At 48.9% G+C, this 17556-nt stretch overlaps 1 protein-coding gene across 4 annotated transcripts in view; it reads right to left on the bottom strand.

Moving 5' to 3' along the window:
* Positions 1 to 17556, bottom strand: part of PREX1 (phosphatidylinositol-3,4,5-trisphosphate dependent Rac exchange factor 1) — a 205360-nt gene that overhangs the window by 104835 nt on the left and 82969 nt on the right. For all 4 annotated transcript variants that reach the window (XM_005569681.4, XM_074005510.1, XM_065523273.2 and 1 more), the window contains exons 3-4: positions 15738 to 15860; positions 5395 to 5499 (exon numbers count right to left, since the gene is read on the bottom strand). In XM_005569681.4, coding sequence (XP_005569738.3) covers positions 5395 to 5499; positions 15738 to 15860 — 228 coding nt within the window. The remainder of the gene's footprint in view (positions 1 to 5394; positions 5500 to 15737; positions 15861 to 17556) is intronic.

The raw sequence follows: 17556 nt of genomic DNA on the forward strand, positions 1-17556 counted from the left end.
GCTTTAAACACCATCTTTCCTTATATTGGAAACACTCAGGTTTCATCTCTCCAGCCCCTAAACTCCAGACTAGAATCTCTGCTGCCCACCCAACACCCTGCCTGGATGTACTGCAGGTATCTTAAACCTCACGCATCCAAAAGGGAATGTTTATTTCCCTGTCCTACCCTAGCCTGCACCCTCTTGGGAAAATGCAACTCCATTCTTCCAGCTGCTCGGGCACAAAACTCTCAAGTCACATTTGACTCCTTTCATTCATTTATATCCAAAGTCAATGATCAGGCAAATTGTGTCAGCTCAGGCCTTCAAGCTCTATGTGAATCCAACCACCTTTCCCACCATGACCACACTGTTCTCAGACACCATTGCTTCCTGCCCGGACATTGCAATAGCCCTGCAGTCGGTTGAATGGTGTTCCCCAAAATGCCAGGCCCCCAACAAAACCTCAGAATGCAACCTTATTTGGAAATTGGGTCTTTACAGATGTATGGTAATTAGTTAAAATAAGGCGATGCTGGATTAGAGGGGAGCCCTAAATCCAATGACTCATGTCCTTATGAGGGGAGAAAGACACAAAAGGCGGCCATGTGAAGACAGAGGCAGAGACTGGAGCGATGCTGCCACAAGCCAAGGAGCACTGGCAGCCGCTAGACAGGATCCTTCCCTGGAGCCCCAAGAGGGAACACCCACCGACACCTTGATTTCGGACTTCTGGCCTCCAAAACTGAGAGAGAATCAATTTTGTTGTTTTAAACAACCCCATCTGTGGCAATTGTCCCGGTCCCCTAGGAAATGCAAACAAGCCCCTCCCTGGACCTGCACTTCTACCCAGATACTGACAGGGGGGTCTTTCACCATGCAAATTAGTTCCAGTCATGCCTCTGCTCAAAACCCTCCCACGGCTTCCCAACCCACTGAGAATAAAACGGAACATTCTGTAAGGCAATGCAATGCCATGAGCTCCAACATGAAGGGATCCCACAGAGCGATCCCACAGACATCACGCTGCACAAAAGCAGCCACACACACACGTATCCTGAATGATGCCGTTCACAGACGATGCTAGAATAGGCAAAACTAAGCTTTGGTAAGAGAAATCAGCAGAGAGATTCTGGAGGTCTGGGGGCCATGACTGGAAAGGGGCAAGAGGGAACCTTCTGGAGTGATGGGAATGTTCTTCGATCTTGGTGGTTCCATGCTATAGACATATGTAAGCATTCGTCACCCTGGGGGTGCACTTACTGCATGGATGCTACACTTTAATTAAAAAGCTTCTTTAAAATCTCATACTTGGACTGGGCAGAGTGACTCACACCTGGGAGTATACTCCCAGCACTTTGGGAGGCCAAAGCACTTTAGCCCAGGAGTTCAACACCAGCCTGGGTAGCATAGCAAGACCCCATCTCCACAAAAAAATTTTAAAAATTAGCTGGGCATGGTGGTGCACACTATAGTCCCAGCTTCTCAGGAGGCTAAGATGGGAGGATGGCTTGAGTCTAGGAGGTCGAGGCTGCAGTGGGCCATGATGGTGCCATTGCACTCCAGCCTGGGTGATGCAGTGAGATCCTATCTCAAAAAACAAAAACAAAACAAAACAAAAAATGTCAGACTCTTTCCATTGACTAGATGCTCCTTCATCATCTGGCTTCTTTCAATCTCTCTGACCTCATCTCCTCCTGCTTTTTCTCTTACGGCCTTCATTCTGGTCTCCCTTGGCTTTCCTGCAATTCTTCAAACACAACCCTACCGCAGGGCCTTTGCACATGCAGGTCGTCTATCTCTCTGAAATGCTACATAGCTCCTGCCTCTCTCTCTCCTTTACTTCATCCACGTCTCTGCTTACATGTCACATAAGATGCAGTTTTCCCAAAGACCAATCTAAAACAGCAGCCACCACCCTAACTCCCTCAAAACATCCTGTCACCCTTATTTTACATCCTCCAGAGAATTTAACATCACATTATCATTGAAGTTCCCCCAACTAGAATAGCCACTCTATGAGAACAGGGACTTTTCTTGCCTTGTTCACTGTCGGATCTTTAGACCTTAGAATGATCCCTACCACAGGATAGGTGCTTAGTAAGAAGTTGTTGGATGAGTAAATGAATAAATCATCCCCATTTTACACACAAGAAAACTGAGGCAGAGAAAAAGAAAGTCACTGCTCCACTAGTCTCCATCACTCAGCTGGTGCCCAGCACAACATGGATAGAAAGCCAGATTCTGTCTGTTTCCAAAGCCTTAATGTCCCATAACAGACTCAAGACAGCTCTTCTGCAGGTGGCCAAAAGCTGGGAGACGCCAGTAAGGAGGGAGACAGATGGCACATGTGCTGGCACCCCACGCATCCTCCCCTGCCCAGCCCGGCCCACCCAGCTGCCGCTACGAACAGGGCAGTGTGACCCACCAGAAAGACTGCTTGAGAGAGGGAGGGAGGGAGGGAGGGAGGAGGAAAGAAAGGAAAAAAAGGAAAGAAGGAAGGGGAGGGGAGGGGAGGGGAAGGAAAGAGAAAAGAGAGAGAGAGAGAGAGAGAGAGAGAGAGAGAGAAAGAAAGAAAGAGAAAGAAAGAAAGAAAGAAAGAAAGAAAGAAAGAAAGAAAGAAAGAAGAGAGAGAAAGAAAGAGAAAGAAAAAGAAAATTCAGCGAAAGAAAGAAAGAAAAAGAAAGAAAGAAAGAAAGAAAGAAAGAAAGAAAGAAAGAAAGAAAGAAAGAAAGAAAAGAAAAGCAAGAGAAAGAGAAAGAAAATTCAGCCCTTCCCTTCCCACACCCTTCCCACATCTTCCTGCTTCCCAGGACCCAGCTGAACCTAAGGGAATACCCTCAGAGGGTGGGACCCTCAGCCAGGGAGCCCAGAGCCTGGGCAGCAGGGACTGTCGCAGGGTCGTGCTGCCTGCAAGCCAACAGGTCACTGCAGACATGGCCATTTCTGTCCATGTGGGGTTTGCACTAACATGACTTCATCTTTGCATTCTGCCCAGACTATTTTATGAATGTAAGTGCAAACACAGAAATGTGAAGATGTAGATACCGGCTATGAAAAGCAACAGTGCTGAAAGCTTAATTCACTTGAGAGAAAGATGGAAATCAGTAAATCAGTCCGCCAATTTGCCCTTCCTCAGATGTTCACTGGAGCTGGGCCAAGCAACATGAACTCACTTGTGAAGGAAACATACATTTGGAATCGAAATTCTGGAAACACTTTGTTGGATACTGTGCGTGAAGGAGAAGTGCAATTAGGGATATTATTTTATAGTTTAGCACTATAGGAATGTGGTTCACACTCTGTACGCTATGTTAGCTAATTGTTCTACTTTTATGTGCTGAATTCGCTGTGTGCTGTTGGGAGAACAAACGGTATGGGGGAAGAGATGTCTGTGACCAAATGAGAAGGGATTCAGAGGTGAAAGACTGGGACTGAAACCCAGGATAAGCTCAACCACTTTTCTAGTATGGACCCCTAGAAAGTCACTTAATATTGTGAAGTCATCAGAATCACCTGTGACAAAGGCTATGCAGTGTCCCCTAATGTATTCTTCTTCCACAGCAATCACATTTCTAGCTGGGCACATGGCTGCCCAGAATAAAGCCTATATTTCCCAGTGTTCCTTGGATCTAGGGGTGGCCGTGTGGCTGAGTGCTGGCCAATGGGACGTGAGGGGAGGAGATGTGTGCAGCTTCCTGTGGCACCCTGAAAATGAGAAGGGTATGCTCTCCTTCCCGCCCTCCCTCCACCCCGCCACCTGGAATTGGGATGTAGTCAAAGGTCATCTGAGACCAGGTCAATGAGCACCATACCCTAGGGCCTTAGCCCCTGACACTGGAGCCACTATACCAGCCCCAGACAGTCTGCACCCACACTGTTAACAAGAGGGAGAAGTAAGAGTCCACCTTGTTTAAATCACTGTCCTTTGAGATGTCTACAAAGCAGACAAATGTTTATCTTGACTCATACACAACAGATAGTGGTCTAAAAGGCTCAAAGGAGGTCACAAATAAGAATCCGTTTTACACATAAGCAAGACTCTCTACAAGTATAGGGAACACCATCATGGATGTCTACAGTTTTTCCTGACTAACATCCATTCCCAACTTACCTGCATTCCCACAAATGCAAACCAACTGCTTTAGGGATCCACTCTACCCTTAGGCTCTACTGTATGGGTAGACCTGACCCCATCCTCCATCTCCAGAAGTGACCAATCAGAACACCACCACCAATTACTCTGTCTACAGCAATTGGTTCAGGGATAAGGTTTTGAGCCAATGAGCATCAGACCTAGGATTTTTGCTGTTACTATAGGGAAAGGGAAGGTCTCTCAGCTATCCTGGAGCTGCTCAGCTATAAGCCTGGAGGTATAAGCCTGGAGCTGCCAGGGACCACCCTGTTACCACTTGGGGAGAGCCTGCCTCGGAATGAAGCCACAGCAGAGAAAAGGAGAGTCAAGCAACACACATTCCTGATGACATCATTTGAACACCCAGACTCTGCCATGTCTGCAGCCCTCTCAGGTCTTAAACTTCCCAGAAAAGTGAATCCCTCAGTTTGTGTTGTTGTTGTTGTTTGTTGTTTTGCTTCAGCCAGTTTTTGAGGTTTTGTTTTTTGTTTTTTTTGAGACAAAATCTCGCTCTGTCTCCCAGGCTGGAGTACAGTGGTACGATCTCAGCTCATTGCAATCTCTGCTTCTCAGGTTCAAGCAATTCTCCTGCTTCAGCCTGCTGAACAGCTGGGACTAGAGGCACGTGCCACCATGTCCAGCTAATTATTTTTGTATTTTTAGCAGAGACAGGGTTTTACCATGTTGGCCAGGCTGGTCTTAAACTCCTGGTCTCAAGTGATCCAGCCACCTCGGCCTCCCAAAGTGCTGAGATTACAGGCGTGAGCCACCGTACCTGGCCGCTTAAGCCAGTTTTAATTGGATTTTCTTTCACTTATAATTAAATAATCCTTAAAATACTAGTAATCCTAATAATAATCATTGTAATAATGACAATAGTATTAATAATTACTACTCTTGCTGCCATTTTTATTAGAACCCTTACTTTAGACCAGGAATGGGCAAAGTCAACCCTAATACAGCCCTCTGCTTGTTTCTATAAATAAAGTTTTATTGCCACACAGCCACACCCACTCCTCTACACATTCTCTATGGCTGTTTTCATGCTACAACAGCATGGGCTGAGTCGTGGTGACAGGAACTGTATGGTACGCAGAGCCAAAAATATTCCCCAGCTGGCCCTTTATGGAAAAGGCTTGGCGATCCCTGCTTTAGGCAGGAGATCACCCCAGCCAAGGAAGGGATTTGGCACCATGGGGCAGCATGAAGTCCCCTTGTGCCCAGATGCCCAAGGCTGAGGCCGAGTGCAAGGGAGCACCAGGGCTGATGGGTCAACTTACCAAAAGGAAGGCACGCACGGTGGGGATCTTGTTCAGCTCCACCAGCAGCCTCAGCGCTTTCTCATGGTTGCTGCAATACTCCTCGTACACGCAGAACTTGTCCTTCTGCAAGACAAGGACAGAGCCTGTGGGAGGCAGGTCATGGTAGAAGGCAGGTTCCCTGACATGTGCCTACCGCTGGGCTGGCAGGGTAGTGGGAAAGGGCTACCCTGACCGAGGAGAGGCTACAGCAAGAGGAATCTCGGGTAAAGCGGCTTCACTCACTACCAGCTTCCCAGTCTCCACTCTTGCCCCAGGTCTGCACCCAGGAGCCTGAATAACCTTTTGGGAAGCAGTGTGGCTTGGGGGTCAAGAGCATAGACTCAAGAAGAGTGGCCTGGGCTTGCACCATGGCTCTGTATTTCCCGTGAACCTGGGCAGGTTACCTGACTTCCCAGTGCCTCAGTTTCCTCATCTGTAAGGTAGAATTAATGAAAGTCCTTAAGTCAGAGTTGTTATGGCTGGGGGCTAACTCTGTTGACCTCCAGACACCCCTGAGCCCAAAGATGGACTCTTTCCAGCCTAAAGGTCACCTGTGGGTCACCAGTTCCAGAAACATCAGTCAGGGTTTCCGGAACTGGAAGAGACAGGAGCCTTCTTAGCAGGAAGCTCTCAACTGAGCATTCTTGGTTCCAAATGGTTCACGGAACCCGCCAAACCCTAAACAAGGATGCCGTGGGTGAGGTCACTGGAGGAGGAAGGGTTGCAAGGCCTCAACCCTGGGCTAGGGGTGGGAGTGTGCAAGAGACCTGAACAAGCTAAGGAAGGAAGAGGTGGGTCCGCACAGCAAGCAGCTCATCTTGTTTCTAAACAAGCCCCCAGATGGCCTTCCGATGGGAGGCTGCAGGAAATAGGAAACCAAAGAGAAGGTAGGATGGGTTTAGAATTAACGGGCATCCCCAGCCCACCCCAGCTCACTCTGGGGGCTCCCTGTGCATCGTCTGAGCAGACACTCTGAGCCACAAAGTGCCCAGGTCAGTGCTGATGGCTAACACAGAATGCATACCCAGCACGTAGCACAGACTGCCCAGCACGTAGTACAAGCTGCACGCTGCTCTCCTGGAATGGGGGTTAACTTACTCACTCCCCACGACAGCCTTACATGGTAACTACTGTAAGAAACCCACATAGCCATGAAAAAACCAAGGAAAAGTCACTTCCCCAGGGTCTCGCCGCTAGTGCAGTGGCAGAACCAGGACTCAAACTCCCTTAACCCCAGTGACAATGTCAGCTCAAGGTCATGGCACAGGGTAGGGATGGGAGTGGGAGGCAAATACCCAGGGTACAAATCTCAAGCCACAAATCTGGACTAAGCTGCATCCCAAGGGTACTGCACCAGAATACTGAAGGGCACAGAGTGACTCCAGAAACCCAGTTCCATGTTCCCTAAGTAGAGGGTGACCTTGGGCAAGTGCTTCACCTCCCTAGGCCTTCGTTTCCTCATCTGCAAAACGGACATCATAACTGACCTTCAACACTTACGCTGCTGGAGGATTAAATAATATATGTGAAATGAGTAGAACGGTGTCTGGCACACAATAAGCGCCATACAATACTTCAAAGTACTCTACAAGTATTACTACAAACATAAACACACTCAACAAACATGGATCAATGGGGGAAAATATCAGACAAATCATGTTACAATTACCCACAGTGCACCCCCATACACACACACATACCACAAGACAAACAATCTTGATGCATACTCCAAGAAACCACCCAATGATCTCAAGCATCACAGCACGCAAGCTACAGGCTCCAAACACCACCACCAATGTCAGCATGCACATGGACACATGCACTGAGTCACAAAGCACAATTCACTCATCAAATATCTGCAGTCCACTGAGATGCCAACACACACACACAAAGACACACACACACACACAAGGCAAGGAAGGAGAAGAGGGGACCCCCAGCACCCCCAACACTGCCCAAGCAGACCTTTTTCTACTTCCATTTGTCTCAAATGAGTCTAAGGGGCCATCAAGGCCAAAAGGGCTGGGTGAGGAGGCATCTGAGCTGCAGGGGATCACCCAGCCATAGGTAAAACCTTGTGAGTAGGGTCTGCTGGACACATCTGGAATCAGGGTTTCAGCTGCAGACTGTGGTGATGCAGGCTGCAGGGAAGAGGAAGAGGAAGAAAGAGAACAACTATTTTGTTGTAGGTGACAGGAACTGGCCTGTCTGGAAACCTGCTCCTGCAGAGAAGACCTGCGCTGACGTTTAAAGCCCCCATGACCACTCTCACCAACCACTATCAGCATCAACCTTGTAAGTGCCAAGGAGAAGTTCTGCAGCCAGACCATCTAGGTTCATAGCCCAAGTCTCCTGGTCACCAGCTCTTGGTCAAGACAAGTAACATTTCTTGGCCTCTGCATTCTCATCTATAAAGTACGGACAACAATGATATCATTACCATAATGGTGTTGTGGGGATTGGCAGGTGAATTTATATTAAAGTGCTTGCAACGGTGCATAGTAAGTGTTCACTAAATATTAATTAGTATCATTATTGCTTATTAATGTTGTTGCTATTATCACCAGCATGATTATTTCAGAAAATTCATTATCTTTTTCATTGAACTGGTCTGTGACAGGGTAGGGCAGTAGGTGGGAAGGTTTTGACGGCAAAAAAAAAAAAAAAAAAGACAGGCAGAGTCAGGAGGAAGGTGGCAGCGGATAGACTTCTGGGTTTAGGGAAAGCCTTGGGAGGGTCCCAGGCAGATTTTGGGAATTATGATGGTCCCTGACCCCAGGATGTTTTACTTCTCATTTGTGCACTGTCCTTCTCCCCTGAATCTCCTGGGACTGTCAGCTCCATGGGGACAGCGTTTGCATCTGTTGAGGTCACTGCTGTGATGTCAATGGGGTCAGCAGCCACTGGCAGAGAGCAGGTATCATGACTATTTGATGAATGAAAGCAAGAAAACAGAAGGAGGAACTGAGAGAGGCCAAAGGCCCCTCAGACCAGCTCCGTGCTTCTTCCCAGGCTGGTCCCACCCCACCCCAGGGACCACAAGTGAGCACATGACCCAGGCAAAACCAATCAGAATTCCCCGTCCTAATAACAGCGGCCATGTGACCCAAGCTGGGCCGCGAGAGTCCGCAAGGACTCGTGCTAGAATCACTGGGAAGAGAAACTCTCTTTGAGTTGCTATTGAACCCCTGCCACCATGTGAGGCACGCACCCCATAAGCCCCTCCCATTCTCCAAGAGTGAAATCAGCACCGCACAGATAAAAGCAGAGCCTGAGATCAGAGAAAGACCTGGTCCTGAAATCATCATACGGAGTCCTGGATCTAGCTATGTCTGAAGCTGACCTACACTCCTGAACAATTTCACTGACATGCATCAGTAAAGTCCTTGATTTGTTTAAGCCTATCTGAACTGGTGTTTCTGTGACGTACAGCAAAGACAGTTTTGATACGTGCACATTCTGAAAGGGAGAAAATGAAATACATAGACCCAAATCTTGGTGAGGTGACAGGGTCTCTCTGTCCATCTCCACAGAGATGAAGGGAAGGGACTGGGCCAGAAAGCAGGGACAAATTGGTTTCTTCCCACATGCCAACCCCAGTCACTGGGCAGTGCCAGCTGGAACACTAGTGAGGAGGATTCTGGGGTCCCACAGGAAGCCCAGAGGCAGAATGCTGTGATTGATTAGCGATGTCTGCCACAGGTGCAGGAAAGGGAGTAAGTAACAAGCTCACCACCGGTTTGTCATTCCTCATCCCCTGAGCTCCTTCTACAACACAGTCTGCAGTGTTTTCCTCTCCTTCAGCCTGTGGGAAGAGCAGGGGCCCAGGGCTTGAGGCTTGGAGAAGTTAAATTTAGCAAAGGACAACATCCCCTCTGCAGCACCGTGCCCAGTTGAATCACACCTGTGTCCTTTCATCCGGCCTGACCCCAGCTGCATCTCAGGCCCGAGACTCTGCAAATATGGAAACGCTGCTCTTGACAGCTCAGAGTCCAAGTGTTCCATTTCCTCCTAGGGGCCCCACATGGGGCTCTGATTGCTTTGCCAGGAAGAAACGGACAAATAGTTGTGCATACACAGATGTAGTGGGTGGGCAACATGTGGTTGTGGGTTTGGGGTGAGAAGGGGGAGAAGGGGACAACTGCCAGCTGGAGACAGCCAGGGGAGGGGAGCTCTCCCCCAGGAAGGACTCAAGGATTGTGAGAGGTGGCAGCTGCTGTCCACGATACCCAGGTGACAGTGGTTCCACAGGGACCATCAGCTCCAAACCACTCATTTCACAGCCAGCAAGACTGAGACCCAGAATAGGGAAGGAGCTGGCCCATGCAAACATATCCTCCAGCGGGGAGGGGAGAAGTGAGAGTCAGGTCTCAATTTTTCAACAGTCTCCCCAACTTATTTACCCATCCACACAGCTGCGGGGAGAGAGGGGTTAAAACATAAATCAGACCACACTACTTCTGTGCTTAAAACCTGCAATGGCTTCCACTGACTCAGAATAAGATCTATGGTCCTCACCTTGGCACGCAAAGCCCTACAGGATCTGTCCTGCCCCCACTATGACACCCTCAAACTCTCTCCATCACTCACTCTGCTCTGGTCACACTGGTCTCCCTTCTTCTCTCAAATGAGCTAAGCTTGCTCCTAGCTCAAGGCTTCTGCCCTTTCTCCCCTCAGTCCAGATCACCCTCCCCAAAATCATCCCATTTCACCGCCTCAGAAAGGCCATCCCACCCTTGGGTTGCCAGATACAAAATAGAACCCAGGACACCCAGGTGAATGCTCATTTCAGATACATGTTTGTTTTAGTATGTCTCAGATATTCCATAAGACATGCTTCCACTAAAAAATTACTTGATGTTTACCTGAAATTCCGATTTCCCTGGGTGTCCTTTGTTTTCATTTGCTAAATGTGGCAGCCCTGGCCCTGACCTCCCAATTGAAAGCAACCTCAGGCAGAGTCACTCTTCACCACATCTGCATTTTATGTTCTTCACAGTCTGCACTGGCATCTGAAATGACCTAATCAGTTAAATTACCCTCTGTTTCTCCCACCTACAGGCAGTGTGGCAGCAGGGAGCAAGTCTGTCTTATTTAGTACAGGGTCTAGCGCAGTGCCTGGCACACAGGAGATGCTTAGTATGTATTTCAGGAGACCTTATCACATAAGACAGTGAAAAACACAGACTCTACAGCCTGAATGTGTCAGCTCAAATCTTGGCTCTGATGCTTCCTAGCTCGGTAAGCTTGCACTATAACTTAATCTCTCTGGGCCTTGGTTTCCTCATCTGTAAAATGGGTACAATAATAGTAACCACCTTTAAAGACTGTTGTGAAGTTTTAATGAATGCATATCTGTAAGGCACAGAGAACAGGTCCCAGTGCAAAGAAAATGTCCACTCAGTGCTAGTTTATGATAAACTCAGTAGTTACTGGTTGGGTTTTGGGGAAAGCGGGTAAGGGACTCTTCCTCCATCTGTTCAGTTAGGTGGCATGAGTGGGCTGGACTGTGGGCCAGGGCCCCTTCCTCTCCTGGAGAGGCTGTCTGCAGAGCTCTGTTCCCAATTAGCATCTCACCAGCCCAGATGCTGCCATGGCCATGGGAAAACGTTTCCAGGCAGGGAATAAATGGAGTAAACAAGCCTGGGAAGGAGAGTGGAAAGGAAAAATTGAGACGTGCCTTTCCTTTGGGGTTGCAGTAGATGCCATGGTGCACTCCTCAAATGCCTGTCTCAGAGAGAGAGACGCCCCTTACCCCAGGTGCTGGGAGTGGGGGCTGACAATGGCCCTCAGCTAAGGCCCTCCCCTGGAGTTGCCTTCAGCCTAAGAGGGCCGCCTGTCTGTGGTGATACACCCACTCCTAAGGACAGCCCACCGGGCAATGAGGGTGCAAAGGCCTTGCCCACTTGCTACAATTGTGCGTAATCTGAAGAGCTATCCTAGTTCCAGAGTTCCTTCCAGATGGGACTATCAGCAGCTGGGGTGGAGTCTCCGCAACCTCTCCTTTAGCTGCTTCCAAAAGGCCACCTGTGTGCAAATCGCCAGCTTCCAGAAACCCAACTTACAGAGGGGTGGCCCTAAAACTCCTGAGACAGACTGACTCAGCCTGTCCTCCGTGAGCAGGCAGGAAGAGGTGTGATGATTTTAATTTTTAATTAAAAAGATGATTTTAAATTAAAAAACACTGGATCACACACTGAGAACGCTGGCTCCTTTTTCAATAGGTCCAGTTAGCTCAAGGAGGGTCTTAGCTGGTGTGATGTAACCAGCCTCAGGCTGAGAGGCTCAAGTAGTTAAGAGTTTCTAGATAGAATGCGGTAACACCGTTTGGTTTCTACCGCATTTATTTTGACAATGACCTTCTATTTACACACTCATTTTCTATTTTCAATGATGATGCAAACTTCTCTTTTTAAATAAGTTTATTGAAGTTTTGTTAAGTGAATCAATTTTTTAAAGCATTAAACAAATACTACTACAAAGGATACTCAGATATAGCTGAAATTCCAAACTTAGCACGTAAGCTAATGAACTGAGGAACACTGGCTTAGCCCTTAGGAAGGTCGAAAGCCCACTTCTGCGGCTGGCACAGTTGTGACCTTGAGCTTAACCTTTCTCTCAGTTTGCTCGCATGTCCAGAGGACAAGTGAGCTCAGGGCTGGATTTTTTTTGTTTTGTTTTGTTTTCTTTGTTTTCAGACAATGTCTCACCCTGTCACCCAGGCTGGAGTGCAGTGGCATGATCTCGACTCACTGCAGCCTCAACCTCTTGGGCTCAAGGGATCCTCCCACCGCAGCCTCCCAAGTACCCAGAACCACAGGCACACATCACCATGCCCGGCTAAGGGGCTGGACTATTTCTGATGCAGAGACAGAACAGCAGGCATGACAGAGTCCCTGTCCTCGTGTTGTTTACATTCTAGGGAGAGACAGACAATAAGCAAAAAGGAGCAAAAGATCCGACGTGTCAAAGGGCAGTGCGGACCATTCTGTTGAGAATGACAAGAGCAGGGGAGGGGCGCGGAAGGACAGGAGTGCAGCAACTTAAACAGGAGGGCATGGAGGCCTTCGCGGAGAAGATGGCATTTCTGAAAAGCTTTCAAGGCAAGGAGGGAGAGAGCCGCAGGGATGTCTGAGGGAACTGCTCCAGCAGAGGAAGTGGCCTGGGGAGGGAATGGGCTCCATGTTCTGGAACAGCGAGGAGTCCTGTGTGGCTGGAGCCAGGGGACTGAGTTCCAAGGAACGGACAGGGCATGGCGGGGTGTGGGGATTTTATTCCAATGAGGCAGGAACCTTTGGAGGGTGCCGGGAGGGGGGCTGAAGAGACCTGATTGATGTTTCCAGCAGGTCTCTCTGGTGGCTCAGGGGAGAACCAATCTCCAAAATACTTCATCTCTGTCAAAGCCTCCTACATGCATCCTTGCACCTGGGCATCATAGCTTTGTGAGGCTGGAAGGACAGGAGCCCCGCTGAGGTACAGGGGGGCTCACGATAAATCGCCTGGAATGGGGTCCAGTGATCCCAGGCCTGGGGACCCTGCACAAAGTCACACTCCAGAGAAGACTGGGAGGTTCCAGAAAGCGCTGGATCACATGAACAGATGTGCACATAACCCAAGTGAGAAACAATTCCTGAGCACTTATTATGTGCCAGGCTCTACCAACGTCATTCATTCTCTCAACCGCCCTAGAAGGTGAGTTTTGTGATACCCACTTTACAGATGAGAAAACTGAGGCACAGAAAGGTAAGGTCATTCTCCCAGGATTACAGAGCAAGGAAGTAGCAGAGCTAGGATGCAAAGTCGGGTAGCTGGGCTCTAGAATGCTTGATCTCCCAGGCCCAGGGAGGACGCCAGCAAGGCCCCAGCCCAGAACAACCTCCCACAAAGGCCTAAATGTCCACCTTCCACATGTCACGACTCTGATGGCAAGTGCAGCCTTCACCAGGTACCTAGTTTGATGAGGCTACATAAGGAAGGTCCCAGGTAGCAGAAGAGAGGACATGGAAAAGAGGTTGCTTCATGCACACTGAACTTCCCACCCCCAGCCCCCCAGCCCTCTGCTGTATCTCTGAGCAAGGCAGGGATCCTGCAGAGAGAGGTGAGAATAGCCCCACTGTGTCCTAAGGTCCAGGGCTCCTCGCTGACAAGCGAGTTAAACCCACTTCCCCACAGCCTCTGGGACTCAGGCAGAGAAGCCAAAAGGACTGAGGAGGGCCGGGGCTTTTGGCAAACTGGATAGTGCATCTTGAGGACCCTTTCTCCCACTTTTGCTAAGTACAGACAATCCTGCCCAAGCTCAGATCATCACGTCACAGCCAGCCCCAAGGCCACCCCCTCCAGGAAGCAGGCCGGAATAACACCCACAGCTGACACGCAGCATTAGCTCGGTGCTGAGTCAGGTCATTCATCCTCATGACAGCCCCCTGCAGCAGGTATTGTCATTACCCCCATTTTATAGAGTTGGAGACTGCGGCCCTGAGAGGTGAAAGGACTTGCCCAAGGTCACTGGGCTGGTGAGCAGTAGAACAGGGATTTGAACGTTGGCTGTTGGCTCCAGAGAAAAAAGCACTTCCTGTCTCCTCTGAACCCGAAGGGGAGACTGTCCCTCCCATTCTTTTCATTTCCCTATTCAAACACCTTTACTGAGCCACTGTGGCCACCTGCCCCTTCTCACCACCTCCACTGCTACCATGCTGGTCCGAGGCACCGTCACCTCACTTCGCAGGGTAACCTCTTAGATGTCTCCTTGCTTCCGGCTCTCCCTCCACACCTGCTCCCCCTCATAGCAGCCAAAGGGTCCCTGCAACCCAAAGTGGACCGCGTCCCTCCTCTGCCCAATGCCCTCCGCTAGCACCCAGCCCACCTGCGCCCCACTGTGCTCGTATTTGTCCAGTTCCAAAGATGGAGGAGCATCCGCTATGTGAACAGGAAGATAATGTCAACCTTTATTGAGCACTTACTGTGCCAGGCGCTGCACCAAGCAGCCTCCTTGTATTATCTCACTTAATCCTCACAATGTCACGGATTTACACCCCGTTTATGGGTAAAAGGAAACTGAGGCACAGACAAGTTCAGTCAACTTGCTGAGAGGACCACAGTTCATCAGTTGCTCAGCAGCCTGGCCAGAAGCTCTCCTTGCCCTCACTTCCACGTAGAGAGAGGCTGGCCCTTGGCTGAATGACTGCATCCTGGGGTACTCTGCATGCCTGATCGCACATGAGACTTGCCCCCCACTGCCCTCTAAGGGCAGAGTCACACAGCTCCATCATCTTAGGCTCTGGTCACTCAGATGTGATCCCCTGGAGAAGTGAGTTAGTGATGATGACGATCATGATCATGATGGTGATGACAGTTTGAACAGTGACCGAGTGCTGATACACCAAAGTTTCTCCACCTCAGCACCATTGATATTTGAGGTTAAATGATTCTCTGTTGTGGGGGCTGTCCTGTGCATTACAGGATGTTTGGTGGCATCCCTGGCCTCTACCTACTAGAAACCAGTAGCACCGCAGAACTGGTACAACCAAAAATGTGTCTGGACATTGTCCAATGTCCCCTGGGGCCAGAATCGCCCCAGCTGAGAAGTTCTGCTCTAGGCTCTCTATCCTATTGCTTTACCTCTGAGTCTTGCCATCAACCCTAGGAGGTAGGCGGAATATCCCTACTTCGCAATCACAGGAGGAAATAGAGGCTCAGAGGGGCAAAGGAGTTTGGCTCACATCTCGTGCCCGTGAGGCTAGTTCTTCTATCTGTGAGGGGGGTCCCAGGTAGTACAGAAAAAGAGGCTATGGAAAAGCAGTTGCCTTCCTTCTTCCAGCCTACCACCCACAATTCCAAATGCGTTAGTAATCCTGCAGGAAGACAGAGGCTACTGCAACAAGCGTCAGCCTCTCTGACCAACAGCCCAATGGTGCACCCGAGGATCAGACACCCTTACTGACCAGTGGGCGCCTGAGCTGCTCAAACCCAGGTCTGTCTGATGCCAAGTCTTGGCCACTAGCTACCTCTGATGGTCACTGTGGCAGAGGGGCCCCGCCAGGCCAGGAGGTCACAGGACTCCAGGACACATGCATTCAGTGAGGGCCCACCCTCTATGTGAAACTGAGGGAAAGGAGAGCCACTAAAAATGCCCACAGTCTGCTGGGCCTGACCCACCTCCCATAGTTCTGGGGATGCAGACTGGGCCCACCTGCCCAACTTGCTACCCCATCTCCCAGACAGACCTACAGAGGAAGCTGGTGAAAGGGGATGGGGCAGGGATCCAGGGAGAAGCCCACTTCTCAAAAGCTAGAGTCCACCAGGAGCAGTGGCATGGTACTCACGAATTTTAAGAAAACGTTCCCAAGTTCATGCTGAGACTGTGGTTCCGGGTGTAAACAATACTCCAAGGCGGCCAAGAAATCCTTATGAACTTCCAGGATGTCTTCGATGTTCGAGAATAGGATCTGTGAGGAAAAGACGGGCCAGAGGACAGCGTGAATCAAGGCTCGGAGGGAGAGCAAAGCCAAGCACTGAAAAAATACAAACCTCGGTGCAGGTGACACTGTAGTCAAAGAAGAACTCTCAACCACCGGAACTGGTTTACCACTAATAGAAATCATCGTAATCACAGAAATATTGCCAACATTTATTTACTATCATCGGGATTAGTGACTAATCCTGTGTTAAGAACTTTACATGCATTCACGGAATCTAATCCCCACTGTAAATCCATGAGATAGAAACTATTATTATCCCCAGTTTACAGATGAAGAAGTAAGGCTCAGATAAAAGAATATTCCCAAGGTCGAAGTCTTGCGAGCAGTTCCACATTCAGTATGCAGGCATTCATCACAGTCAGACACAACTGCTGTGTCCAGCCACAGGATGGATGTTGAAATTACGAGTAGATTTCCATGCACCCATTAAAACAACGTGGTAGAAGAAAACACAATAAGGAAGGAGGTTAGAAATACGCTGCCTAAACTCTCACAGATAATATATGAGATTCCCTGTTTCCCCACATCAATCTGAAAGTGTAAAACACTGTACAATTTGACCCAGCAATCCTACATTTTAGAATTTAACTTTCTGATCAGTTGTTCCCAACTAGGGGCAATTTTACCCACCACCCCCACCACACACACATGGGATATGTCCCAATGTCAAGGGACATTTTTGGTTGTCACAAATTGGGAGGAAAAGGGGTGTTTCATAGACAGAGGCCAGGGATACTATTAACCCTTCCTGCAATGTACAGGACAGACCCCGCAATGAGCAATTATTTAAAAATACAATATGATTGTATTTTTTTAATTATTATTTTCTTTTTTAGAGATGGAATCTCACTCTGTTGCCCAGGATGGAGTGTGAAGTGCAGTGGCGCGAACTCGGCTCACTGTAACCTCCACCTCCAGGGTTCAAGCAATTCTCCTGCCTCAGCCTCCCGAGTAGCTGGGAATACAGATGCATGCCGCCATGCCTTGCTAACTTTTTTTGTATTTTAGTAGAGACAAGGTTTCACCGTGTTTCCCAGGCTGGTTTTGAACTCCTGAGCTCAGGCAATCTGCCCGCCTTGGCCTCCCAAAGTGCTAGGATTACAGGCGTGAGCCACCTCGCCCAGCCCTCATGATCGTTTTATTTATTTATTTTTTTTTTTAAGAATAGTTGTAACAGCCAAAAACTGGAAATAACTCAAATATCCATCCCCAGGAGAATGGATCAGTAAATTGTGTTGCATTCATACAATGGAACACCATACAGCATACAGCAAGGAAAAAGAGTGAACCACAGCTACACACAACATCACGGGCAAATCCCACAGGCAGGCAGGGACTCAAAAGAGCTCACTTTAACATAAATTTCAAGAACAGGCAAAATCAATCTATGGTACTAGAAACCAGGGATTACCTTTAGGGAGGGAAGACTGACTGAGGGGGGCCCAGAGTGGGCAGCTGGAGCTGGGAAATGCTCTCTGCCTTCATTTGGGTCACGGTTAACACTGGTGCATGTGTATGGAGACACGCACTGCATTCAGCACTAAGGATTTGCACCCTTTACTGTATGACATTTCGACCTCATTAAAAAAAGAAAGGTAATTTTTTAAAAACTGTACTAAGTCGCAGTTTACAATTATAATGAATAATTTTTAAACTATAATAA

This window comes from Macaca fascicularis, chromosome 10 (assembly GCF_037993035.2).
Source record: "Macaca fascicularis isolate 582-1 chromosome 10, T2T-MFA8v1.1".
NCBI lineage: Eukaryota > Metazoa > Chordata > Mammalia > Primates > Cercopithecidae > Macaca > Macaca fascicularis.